We start from the raw sequence: 13,556 nt of genomic DNA on the forward strand, positions 1-13,556 counted from the left end.
CAGCTCTGATGTTTAAATAGCCCAACAGGTAACTGATCCATTGGACACCTGAATTAAGGGGGGAAAAAATGACCAGACTAGGGACAAAAAGCATAATATGTACTAGTCTGGGCTCTTCAAGGTAACTGCATGCTGCTGTCAAAGGCAATTGATGTACAGGAGATGCCTCCTATGCAATGGAGAGAAAATCCTGTCTGTTACTAGTAATAGCTCAACTTTCAATTCAATATCAAAAGTATAATCAATCTGTTCTATACAGACCTTACTTGTCCAGTGGACAATGTTCTTTTTGGTTTTAATCCTCCAGCTTCAACTTGGCTGTACATTGCTGAAATAACTGCTTATTGAAATAATTTTTACCACAGAGCAGGATAAACAATAACATTTCATTCCATTGCAAATTGGAATACAACACTTGGTTCCTTTCTGATGAGAAAAGAAATTAATAAATGTGTTTGTTCTACTTGGAGTTCGTATTTTAGCCTTTGCTAGAAGAACTAAAGCCCTGCAAGGAATTGCATTCAGCTTAGTCCTACAGGAGCCGGTTCACAATACTGTCATCACTACTGCCAGTCCTAACTTCCAAGCAAATTATGAAGAAATAATTTTGCTTTGTTTGCTTACTGTTAAAAAGTCTAAATTCCAATATTAAAGGATTATTAGGAGCCCATACAAGTAGAAGCACAAGTGTCTCCATCCTTGAGCCTTGCAGCATCACTGATTACCCTTTATTTTTTCATCTCTGCTTCAAGTAAGATGGTTGGTACTATGCACAGTTACAGCCAAACAAAATATTTTCAGTAACAAATGTCTTCTCATTAGTTTTAGATGACTAGGTAGTCCTCAACTTTCATGTGGGCAGGAACACATTAAAGACTGTTCTGTAGCTCTAGTCAGTAGCATGTGGGAAAGCAAAGAAATCATCATCATCATGGCCAGGCTTCACGAACGAAGATTTGGGAAGAGCTCTACCCACGTTTGTTGCACGCGCGTTGGTGGCTAAAAAGGCCAATACAAGCAAAGAAATAGTGCAGTGCAAACAGACATACCTAAAATACTGTGTTAAAGGCTCCTAGGCTCTTAAATATTTGAGTACTGTTTCACTCAACCTCCAATCCCAACATAAAAAATTAAAGTCAGAGGTCAAGAGCAAAGCTTGACTGGCACACTTAGGTACATGAGTACCAAAAGCAGCCTAAAGCCCCCTTCCACTTGTGTTTGTCCTATGATCTCTCTGCAAAAGAAGATTGTCAGTCTAGGCCACTGAAACACCAAATGCACTCATGTTCTCATCTGTAACTCCCTGTGTCCTTGGACGCACAAAATGTTCCCAATGAACTGCAGGAGAGCTTGAGAGCCACTCAAGTTACATTGTGCAAGATTCATCATCCCTTTTTGTCCCAAGGGTAAGCAGCACAAACATGTTGCCATCCCCAGAATAGCAGGGCCTCTTGGCTGGGTTACCGCAGCCCTATTCTTCATAGGTGCAGGCAGCAAAGTGCCCAGCCCAGCTACAGCCAAGACTGACTGTTACAGCAACCTGATCCTCAGGGCCACACTCATTTCTGCCAAATGCCAACAGTTGCAGTGGATCATTCTCACTACTGATGACAGCATGCATTTAGCATTTTAATTTACAATAGCTTTTAAACATAAGTTTTAAAAAAAATGTCAAAACGCCCTTATGATTAGCTGCAGCATCTCCCCCTCCAGGGGGCAGAGTGCTAGTCTGGTCCCACTAAACACTGCTAGAAGTGTTCAACTATACCTGCCCTCCCATTCTCCAAGTCAAGATTAAATGGTTTTGTTGATACAGCAGAGACCATGCCATCTGTTTAACTATAAAAGGAAAGGAGCAGCAGGGGCAGATGACAAAAACAATTTGGGATCCAGGATCTGTTATTAGGCCACTGAGTTCCCACATACTGTTACAGTCAAACTTCATCTAGTTTCCACATGAAGCTGTTGTTGGCAGAAGCTGTTATCTCTGGGATAACACCTCTGCCTGGACCCAAACTAACCCATCTAGCTCTGCCAAATGAGTCTCAAAATACATTCTCCACCAAAGCTTCCTAGACTGACAGTCTGCAAGCAGATTTTTTTCCTGTGTTTCACTCATTCTCTGTATCAATGAGTTAAAAACTAGAAGACACCGTAACTTTAACATGGGAGTGGGCTGAAAACACAGGTTTTAATCTAGTCCAGCTAGGCACAACAGCTTTTTTACAGGTGCAGTGATGTCTATACTGTGAGAATTGCAGCTGATATATATACACTGCTGTGTATTTAAATATGTAGATAATATAAATTATTAAACATTCCAATGCAACAAACAGTTACAGTAGAGAATTTGGTGACTGAACAGTGAGTGGTGTTTCCATGGATTGCCCTTGCTATGAGGTGGCAGATGCAGCACAGGATTATGTTCAAAATTGCAGTTTCTTCTCCTGATACCAGTAAAGCCATGCCGTCAGAACTCATACTTTCAGGAATCTCTCAAACAGAAGAAAGGAGTGCTCTCCAGCATTATTCAGACTCTTTAAGAAATCCAAATGGTTGCCAAGTCAAAAATGTCATAGAAATTGTTTAGGTTGGAAAAGACTGTTAAGATCTTTTGAGTCCAACTGTTAGTCCAGCACTGCCAAGTCCACTACTAAACTATGTCCTCAAGTGTCACATCCACACATCTTTTAAATACCTCAAGGGATGGAGATTCAACCACCTCCCTGGGATAGCCTGGTCCAATGCATAACAATCCTTTCCAAGAAGAAATTTTTCCTAAAACCTCCCCTGGCACAACTTGGGCCATTTCCTCTCATCCTATTACTTTTTACCTGGGAGAAGAGACCAATATCCACCCAACTTCAACCTTGTCAGGTAGTTGTAGAGCAATAAGGATGGTAGAGCAATAAGGTCATCCTTGAGTCTCCTTTTCTCCAGGCTAAACAACCCCAGCTCCGTCAGCTGCTTCTCCCATGACTGCTCCTCTATAAAGTCATAGCTTCACCTGACACAGCACACGTGTTCAGCAAGTAACACATAAGAGCATGCTTTCTGCAGTACACACACAGACAACAGACTCCTCCAGCCTCTCCAGAAACCAGCATGCCAGTGTCTGGTTATGATTAATGCTGCCCCTGAATAATGCCACATATTAACAGTTGGTCCTGCTGATGACTCGGTGCGTGGCTGCAGAATGTGTGCAAGGAGCAGATGAAGCCAACATATATCAGAGTTCAGTTAACAAACAAGTTATCAAGTGCTGCAGGTTTGGCTTAAAGCCAGCAGCAGCACTCTGCCTTGCCACATAGGCAACTGGGTTTGTGTGTTCCTCACCTTCCTGCACTAGTTGTCTTTTTAAAGATATCTGCACCTTTTTGGGTTTTTTGTTATGTAGTAAGGCTGTGTTAATCAGCAAGATAATAATATACTGCACAGGAGCCACGAACCTTCTTCAGATGTCCCAACATTTGACATTCTAGATGAATAATGTTATTACCAGACAAAAAGAACTAGAAGTCTAATCTCCACAAAGCCTCTTATTTGTACTGGGCCATAGTTCAGCCAGAGACAAGAAACTGGGGTGCAGGAACAATAAAGAATGCCTTCTCCTCCAGTCAGGGCTCTGGCTACTCATTGACTGGTTTGTCAAGTAACAAACTGATCTTCAATGAAATGCTTCCCATTCAACAAATGTCATGTTAGAAGACTTAAAGACATTAGTTCCCCTCCAGTTTAAGGGCGCTACTAAGTAAAGCCGTGTTGTCTTGCAATTACTGCAGGACCGAACACAAGGAGAGCTTCTGATCACAGCAAGTGTCTGAACCAGGACTGACACAAGTCAAGATTTACAGCATTTCAGAGTGGAACGCCCAGGATGGATTTGACTTGCACTGTCCCACCACTCACCCATGCAGAAGGTTGTCAAAAGTGAAGCTCATACGCACAGCCCCAAGATACCTAAGGTTCATAATTTCCTCTTCAAGAACTCTCCACACAAACTCCTTTGCATGGATTCAAAAAAACATGCCAGAGGCAACTACAGAAAGCATTATTCAACCCACATGCAGTTATAACTTCAAAATAAAGAATTTCTTGCCAAAGGCTGAATTTTTTCCAAGCCTAATAGGTTAAACAAACAAGGTCCCAAGTCCAATCTGTTCAGCACATCTTCTACTGTCTTGTATTTAACTAAAGAGTTGTATTATCTAATATATACTATTATCTTGTATTTGGTTGATGAATTGAGAAGTCCTCCTGACCAGCCATTTCCCCAGGCTGCAGCATGCAGAACTCTCCTTAAACATGTGACAGAGATAAAAGCTCAGACAGCCTCAGACCCCTGCCAGATGACTGTAATCCAGTCAGTATAAATTATAAATTATAGCCACACACCTACCAAGGTTTTTCTTATCTCCAAGTTAGTCCTTCTGTGAGGCAGCAGTATTGTGTTATCAGGTTGCTCAACAAAACCATGTTAAGGAGACATTGGATGAAAAGGATATGACTGAACCCAGAGGAGCAAATCAGCATAAGGGTATACAGCAGTAATTGCTCCATCGTACTGTGGAAATAGTGGTTTTGTGTTTGAAAATCTATTACAAGTGGACCTACAGAATTTTGGAGACTGCCAGTCTCAATGAGCAAGTAAAGACACTATTATTTATTTTTAAAAAAATGCAAATAGCTGACTGGAAGTCATACTATATTCCAGTCAAACCCAGGACTCTCTGTATTTACATTAGATAAGACAAATAAAGAATAAAGCAGAACTAAACAGGTTTAAGCCATAAACAAACATCAGTGAAAGATCAAAACTGAACATCAAGCTTCTGAAATAGCTTTCTCTTAAAATAAAGCTAAAAAATACCTATATTATACTGAAGAGCCATCCCTTTTGTAAGTGTGCTTGTAGGGTTTTTTGTTTAGTTTGAACAATCTGTCCTCTCACTGTGTACATAATACTATTGCCAAGAGGCAGTGAAAACATTAAAAATGCAAATAAATGAGAAAGCAAATTGAATCTGAGATCTGTTAAGATTGTGTATTATGTAATGTATGTATTATGTTAGCAATTTGTGTCCAGGACTAGAGCTTAACTTCACAGCAACATTAACAATAAAATTCCGCAAAGTTGTTTAATGCCTTCTGTGTTACCAGTTAGCAGAGGGAGAACAACCAAATCAACCCTTCAGTGTTACAAAGCTTATGCAAGGAGTGAAGATGATTTGCCCTAGCTGATTTGGAACAATTTCAACTGAAATATAATTATCTCCCACTGAAACATCACTGAATTGATCTTACAATTAATATTTACTTTCATAGACAGATCTGTCCCATTGCTTCCCTCACTCTCCCTCTCAGCCCCTAAAAGATAGGAGGAAATAAAAAGAATTTAGAAGTTCAGGCTGATCTGCTGTTTTGCTCTATGGACCCAGCCACATTTGATCAGTGTTTAAGTTTAGGGGTTTTGTTTCCTTTTGTTTTAAATAGGCTTTGCACATTTCATTAAGTCAAACATATCTTATTATAGATTTTTATATGGCCTACAATACTTTAAATGTAACTAAATTTAAGTAGCATCTTCTTTTCCAAACTCACTTGTCACAGGTTCATTTCAGACAAGACACACAAGCCAGGTATCATATTTTTAGGCGTACTGAAGATATTTCTACTTCTTGTCCCAGTATCACCACTCTTACAACTCGTATTGAAAGATCTTCAGCCATCCCAGACAAACATCCTACAAAAGCCATGTCCATTGTGCAAAGCAGCCAAGTCAATATTTCAATTTTTGTACTAGGTAGCTAACTGACTTTATTGACCTTTAGATGGAAAGAGCATACTTACTGCTACGAAGAGCATGCAGTACATGGAGAATGAAGAATGGCCAGAGTAAAACGACAGTCTGGAAGAAAAAGGATCAGACATCATTAGTTTTCTTTTACAACATTGAGTCTACAGTGATACTAATCAGGTAAAATGCAAACATGTCCACACTATTCTTCAAGGAGGCTATCTAGGCACATCTGACAACAGCGTTTGACAAACAGTACAGACTTCACTACTCAGCAGTTATTCTATTCCAGAGTTAAGTTGATCTCCATATCAGGTAGTAACTACTAGCCTGTATCTGAAGTTTGAACAGCAAGTGAATACATCTTCAAAGCCAGAAATCAAGTGTCCTTTAAAGAAGTATATTTGTTTCATCTTCTTGATAAATGCCAGGATACTTTAAATATCCCAATAACTTTTAAAAGTACTTATCTTCTAGTCACAGTACATATATGAATACAAATGACACAATCACCCCAACCAATTACTTACATGTGGTCATCATCAGGAGGCAGTAGTTAACAACTCAGATGTTTATACCACATATGTACACCACTGTTAAATGCACCGAGTCATACAGATCATGATCATTTATCATTGAAGGGTAAGGAGAAAGGCAGAAATGCAGTTTATTAGCCAGTCAACAGCAAAAGATAACACGTCATCTAATATTTGTAGAAATAGCTTCATACCTGGCTATCTCATTTAAAGAGTGTCAACATCAACTCTTAAAGACTTCTAGCAGGCCCAGGCTGAAACGACTTGACAGTTGACACTGACAGTCCAGGACACCTTCAGCAAGGTCTTACCCTGCACAGCTGTGAGGAGTCTCAGCTCTAGAACAAATCCTACCCATCTCTTCAAAAAGAGAAGACAAAATGGAAAGACACTTCTAATTCAGCCTTAAGCAGAGAGATTAAAGAAACAATACTTGACACTATTTTTTGCATTTTATGCACAGAGCCTTGTAATGGTGCTGCTTCACAGGCACCAGTCAGGTCTTAGCCAGGCTTCTGTGCAATTTAGCTATGCAAACAGAGAACTGTGCTTAACAGTTTGGCATACACACACAAGGCCAGCTTATTAAAAAGTTTTATAGCTCTCTAGATTGAACTCCACCACGTCCAGCAGGTTCTTGTTTTGGTGCCTCTGCCAGGCAGAGACCCGAGGCTAGGGAAATTCGTGTTAAAGGGAAACATTTCTACTCTTCAGTCTAAGGATAATGAAGGCAGCTCTGAAGTGCAGGAAGATAACTGGGTTTAACACACTATTCAAATACCACAAAGAAGGCAAGGAAATAATCCTGTGCACAAGTGAAACTGAAAAACTTCCTGAATAAATTTGCATATATAACATTTAGAAACTGTATCAGAAAAAAAAACCTACTAAAGTTTATTCCAGAAGTTTTAGAGTTCTTGGTTTATGGTTGATTCAGAACACTGACAATTGCTTATTTAGTACCCCTGACACTGAAAGCTATCTGGAATAAGTTGACTTCTGTTTCACCCACTGATATTTTCCAATTAACTTCTTAAAAAGAAAAATTGTATTGACAACATGTTATCTTCAGATGTTTAGAATTCAAAACCTTAAAGATTACATATCCCTTCTCCACTTCAGTACACTATCTTTTTACCAGTCAAAATCTCAGGGCAAGAGCGAGCCAGGAAAGCCAATATGATAAGCATTTTGAAGAGTGCTGTCCTTCAGACAAGCATGTCATCTGAGCAATGAACATAAAGCATGCTGTTCTACAGAACAGAAGATACAGAATATGGAATTCCTGGCTCCTATGACATTATTTTATCCAATGGCTCTGGGACTATTCCTGCTGGCCATAAGATGACGTTTCCCAGTTAGTGAAAGCAGCCTGTTGCCAACTGAAGGAATTCAAAAGGCAAGTAATTGATAAAAGGAACAAATACAATTCTTTAAGTTTATTTTTTAATTCCTATACCATTTTAAAGGTGGTGTTGACTATGGTCTTTTTAGTTTTAGGAAAGCATTAGCCTAAGGCAACAGTCAGAATGCCTTGTTCCAAGATGAAGACTACAAATTTTGAATGCATTCCCCTCAGGCATAGATAAGTATGCTGTACATGATTGAAAATATTATGCTTAGCACATAAGTATTGCCAGAAAAACAACTGGAACAAAGTATTGATCCAACTTGTACATTGTACAATCCCAGTGAAATTTTTTTGGCAATACTGCTGTCTCTAAACTTCTTTAAAAACCAGACATTTAAAAACCAGAATCTTAAAGCTCTTTCAAATACTCTAAGATTGACGATGAAAACACTTCTCAACAATTCATCAGCACACAAATATTGCCTTCCCAAAGCCAGGAGAACATCCTGTCTATCAAACCAGCCAAGCGCTTGCACCACCCGGGCTTCTTTGTGATCATACTGAAAATGCTGGTTTACCATGAGTCAGCACTGCAGAAATAAATATATTTTTAGTTTTAAAAAAAGTGTTTGTATTTACTAGCCCCAAGAATGCAGAAACAGAAAATACATTTCCAAATGTATAGACAGCTCTAAAAATCCCTACCTTTCACTAGTGAAGGAAAGGCTAAATTATCACAATAGGAATTCACACATCAGATTCCAGGACATCCTTTTCAAATTAATATTACAACAGTATCTAGTGAAACTACAGTATCATGAAATAGAGTTGGCAAGTGCAAAGTCTTATTCTGATTGTTTCCAAAATGGCCAAGTACAACATCAAAAGAAGAGTCTTGCAGAGGTCCATGCCTTTTAGTCCATCAATACCTACCTCACAGATCACTTCCCGTGTGAGGAACAAGGCTTCATTTTAACACAAAAAAGCATAAGCTTTAATTACTTCCACTTGGACAATGTATTACTCCCAAGTCAGAAGAATGTCTTAAGTAGTAGCATCAAACCAGCTTTAGGTCTCAGTTGAGGTCTAAAATATACTCTTAGTTTTCAAGGTATACAGTAGAGATGGACATCACAAAAAGGTCTTAAAACAAGGTAATTTAAGGGCTGTTTAGCTTTCTTGAAACTTAGTTTTGCCATAAATTTCACATGGTTTCTGGTAAAGACAAAAGTAAAGACACTAGTTTTCAAAATGGTCGCCATAAAATTGACTGCATTTAAACACTGTGGCTTGCTATTCTAAGTCTGCATTTAAAGAATACCTGGAAAAATAAACAAAGTACAAATAATTCCTACAGGAAATAAATCAACTGAACCACTTAGTAATTTTAGCTAGGATTTCTAAGCCCAGATAAGCAAGACAGAGAGATTGCCTTGCAGGACTTGACACTGACAACCATTTCATTCTATTCTATTCCTTTCCATTCACAAAGGCAGTTTAGCCTAGGGAGCAGAGCCTGACCCATAGGTTGTGTTTCTTCAATTAGTAGAAAAATGGAACATAGCATACAGCAAATAAAAGGATCATTTGTCTTAAACTTACAAGAAATAGCATGTTTTAAGTAGTAAGTTCTGCTTGGCAGTATTTTGAAAAATGTATTATTTCTTGAGTGAATTACTGTACACTGGAGCCCAGTAAACAAGCTTTGTGCCTTGTCTTCATATAATGTCTTTGTACTAATACCTGAATGTGCAGAAACTGTAAGACAAGTGCAGGAGTCTGGCAGGGAAATGAACAGCCTTCAGGAAACACGACTAGAAAACAGCTAAACCCATATGGCACAATGGAGCATTAAATGGTGAGAAAGTGCTAGAAGTGACAGTAGCAAGAGATAAGCCACATGAAAGAGTATCCTGTGGTGCCACAATAAACCTGGCAGAGTCTGAATGATAAGAGAATCTTCCTAATGTAACTATGGAATTATGGAATGATCCCTTAGAGAAAAATAGGAGGCTCAGCAATACATTATACACACTCTCACATCAAAGCAAATAAACACACCCACTAGATTAGCCAGCAAATCCTCTCTGTCTTCAAGTTCTCTGGATTCTCCCAGTCTGACTCAAAGCTTCCACTGACATTTGTGTTACCCGTTCCATGATCTGGAGAGGAATAAATGCTAGACAGGGTGCTGCAGCTCAGCATGCCTGTTTGTGAGTAAGCCAGAGAGCTCCATATGGTTGTCAATGAAATATTCCTAGGAGTTCAGTACCACGAGGACATGGTTTAGTAAACTGCTAGACCTATGCTTAAGCTGAAGCACCCTATTCTTTAAAGTTAATTTTCCCTGCATTCAGCTCAGAACCTGCTCTTTCCTCAGGACCTGGACTTGCACCAGTACAACTTTCAAGATCAGTGGGAGTTGAAAGATGAGAGGACTCCAAAACTAAGCACTTCTGTGATTATTGCAGAGAAAGTTTAAGTAAATGCACAAGCAGTTCACCTACTGAATAAAATCAACAACTACTCAGAACCCCATTTTCAAAAAACAACATTCCCAATTTCCCAATTTTCTCAACTTTCTTCCTTTTCTACCAGTAGTTATACCTACACTTCTTTACAAAGCCATACACCTACAGATAGGAAAAAACTGCCAGTCTTTCCAATTCAGTAATCCTCATCTAGAGAATTTTACTGACAAGTTTTTTAACATGAGACCTAATATTCAATAGTGTCTTGCACAATTCCCTAATCATATGCGGGGTGAGGGGTGGATCCACTCAGCTCTACTTTAGGCTAAAGCAGATAATGAGCAAACTGACAATGCTGACATTTAAAACACATGATTTAATGCCATTGCTCCTTTTTTTGCAGTTCTACATTTTTCCTTTTACAGGCTATCTTACACAAATTGAAGTTTCCTGCTTACCCCAAGGACATAAATCCAATTTAACAGGTTCTAAGAAGAAAAAGGCATTTTCTAATTTTTAACCACCTTCCCTACTACCAGCTTTTTGAAACAAACCTTGCAGGTAGTGCAAGAAACAGGGATATAAAGTAATCTTTTCCTGATCTCAGGATCAACATAAAGCAGTTTTACTCAGCATTAAGCACTGCAAGGGTTGTTTCACTGCTAAGTTGACCAGATTTTGAAGTTGGTTAAAAACTACTGCTGGCATGATTTGACAGGAGTTTGTTTCTCTCTTCTGTGGGAATTGAGGAAATAATTCACAAAACACCCAGGTGTGCAGATATCCTGTAAATTTCATTTAAACAGAAGTATTACACACTGATGGAACAATCTAACTGGGCAATGACTAGGTAGCTAGCCGTTTTGCATCTGACAGCAGCAATTTACACCAGCATCTACCAGAGGAATAAGCTTAATTGCAAGATAACCAGTAATGAAATGCCTTTACCCCTATCCTCCAATGATAAATGATCATTGTCTGTATGAATCGGTACATTTAACAGAGTTTCTTTCCTTTTTAAATGAGCAGTAGTCAACCTTCATCTTGAATTTCCAAATATTTTTAATTTTTATCTATGGAGCAAGAAGTTACCAAGTACTGGTATTTGTACCACAGGCAAACATGTATGTTTTGAGCTCTCAATATTACTAAGTACAACAAAATGGCATGTTGCAATGGCTTTCCACATGCACATTGTAAAACCACTAAGAAACAAGTTATCTTCCATCAGTTCTGACTTTATCACTCAACTCAATACACAAAAGGAAAGTTTAACTTTCTACTACATCTCTAGTTAGCCTCTTCCAATAGGGAAAAAAAATAAAAAACCAGGACATTGCTTACTTATCTTTCTTAGTAATGCCCTCCTGGGAAAGAGTAAAAGTGAAAATAGCAGCAAGGGGTACTCAAACCAACATTTCCAAAGACTAATAGTTTGCTGTCACATGCATCAGATTACAGGCATCTGTTCCATTAATTATATCTGCACAACTTATCCACGTAATACTCTTTTGACCAATAGTAATGTTATTATAATTTTACATAAAAGGAGTGAGGACAGAAAAAGATAATCTCCATTAAATCAAGGATTTAATTGTTATTCCCTCCTCAAAAAACTGCTTTGGGTATGAAGTGCTTGGCAAGTGTGTGGAACACATCCTTCAGCAGATTCTTGTAATCTTCGAAGAGGAAAAGGAAGGGAGGCAGCAGGAAAACTGTCAGCATTAAGGGGATACCTGTTCCTGTGGAGTGTTTGAGCAATAAACAGTTATACACATCCAGAGTTTTATATTAAGAGACTTTGCTCCTGTTAACTTGGACATGAGCTGTATAAATCAGAAGAATCAGAAGATGCATCTATCTGCTTGGCCATAATTTTCAGGGTGCACTGAACACAAGTTACAAATTTTCATTTCGAATGACCTTAAGCATAATAAGCTATTGAATTAGACAGACTGCAAGCCCAGCTTTAGCTGAAAACTATTAAAAGGTAAAAAGTTTTATTTTCAGTAATGAAAATTAATGTTATCTATCACCACTCCAAAGGGCCAATTCACACTAGGGCAAAAGAGCTGTAAGATCCAAACCAAGATCCAGATTGCAGAACTGCATCTCAGTTGGTTAGAGCATGTTCACCTTTCAGATTCAATTCTCCCTAACATCAGTTAATTTTTGTTGCAAAGGCAGCTCTTTCTGCTTCCAGATCAAATACAGCCCCTTTTCAACATTCCTCATTGAGTACAGATATTGAAAACTGACATTTTTTTCCAACATTATTACTGCAGGAAATTATTTTAAAACCAGAAAATTTGAAGAAGTAGGCTTTAAAGCTTTGAAGTTCTAGGGAGGCATCATTTGCATAAGCATTAAGTAGTGTATTATTATACGCTAGTACATTGTTGTCCATGTGAAATTATTCAGCAGACACCGAGTAACAATACAGCATAACAATACAGCTCCAACACTTATTCTTAACATTTTGTGGATAAAATATAAGTTTAAATTGTATCAGATTCAATATACCTAACCTTCACAAGGCTTTAATTTGCAGTTTGTGCTGCCAAGTTTATAAATTGATATATATATACACACACACACAAAATGACAGCATAATCCTAAATTAAGTTCTAAAAATACTGTAAACACTACATAGCTCCTGCTACATTGCTTGAGAACTAAATAAGACTCATTCAAATGTTCTTTCAATCACACAAAACTCGTCAATACCAGAAGCTTGGTTTTGGGGTTCTTAGTTGTTGGTTTAGGGGAGTTTTTGTTCAGTTTTGCATGGTTTTTGTTGGGGAGGCTTAGGGGGTTTATTTCATTTTTTTTGTTGGTTTGGTTTTTTGTTTTTATCTACCTGTAGAAATAATTTTATAAAACTGGAGGAAAGCCTACCACTAAGTTCTCACCTTTCTCAAACAAAAAAATATCAACAGAACCTTTATTTAAGCCGCGCTCACTGTCTTTGAGATTAGATTTTTAAAGCAATAAGAAATACACATTCTTTGCTTAAGACGACACAATTAACACTGACCTTTTCCAGGTTCAGGTTGTCTGGTCAAGTATGTCTCCTGGATTCCAGATCCTACTACCTAAAGATTACCAATGCTTGTCTGCAAAGAGCAGCCAAGGTCGAATTTGTAATTCCTGATTGCCAAAATGAGTTGGGAGCAGCCAGTTAATATCACCCCAGAATGTGTCAGTACATTACAACAATACAGTCAGAAGGCACCCCATCACCATCTTGAAATGCTGAAGGACAATATATTTAAGCTTAAATGAACAAATATTTTATAATATTGCCTTTTTTTCCCCTTACCAGAAGCTAAAAAATAAACCTATTCCAGAGCAATCAAGTGTTAAGATATTCTAACAACACAGGCTTTTTTGAGTGTTGA

General features: G+C 38.3%; 1 protein-coding gene across 3 annotated transcripts in view; it reads right to left on the bottom strand.

Annotated features, from left to right (window-relative positions):
* PLPP1 (phospholipid phosphatase 1) overlaps positions 1–13,556 on the bottom strand; it is a 57,674-nt gene that overhangs the window by 8,570 nt on the left and 35,548 nt on the right. For all 3 annotated transcript variants that reach the window (XR_003538530.1, XM_027709357.1, XM_027709356.1), the window contains one exon: positions 5,851–5,908. Coding sequence is in view for 2 of the 3 variants with exons in the window: in XM_027709357.1 (XP_027565158.1) it covers positions 5,851–5,908 (58 nt within the window). In the remaining variant the exon portion in view is untranslated. The remainder of the gene's footprint in view (positions 1–5,850; positions 5,909–13,556) is intronic.

The sequence above is a fragment of the Neopelma chrysocephalum genome, unplaced genomic scaffold (genome assembly GCF_003984885.1).
Source record: "Neopelma chrysocephalum unplaced genomic scaffold, ASM398488v2 Primary Assembly neopelma1_96770, whole genome shotgun sequence".
NCBI lineage: Eukaryota > Metazoa > Chordata > Aves > Passeriformes > Pipridae > Neopelma > Neopelma chrysocephalum.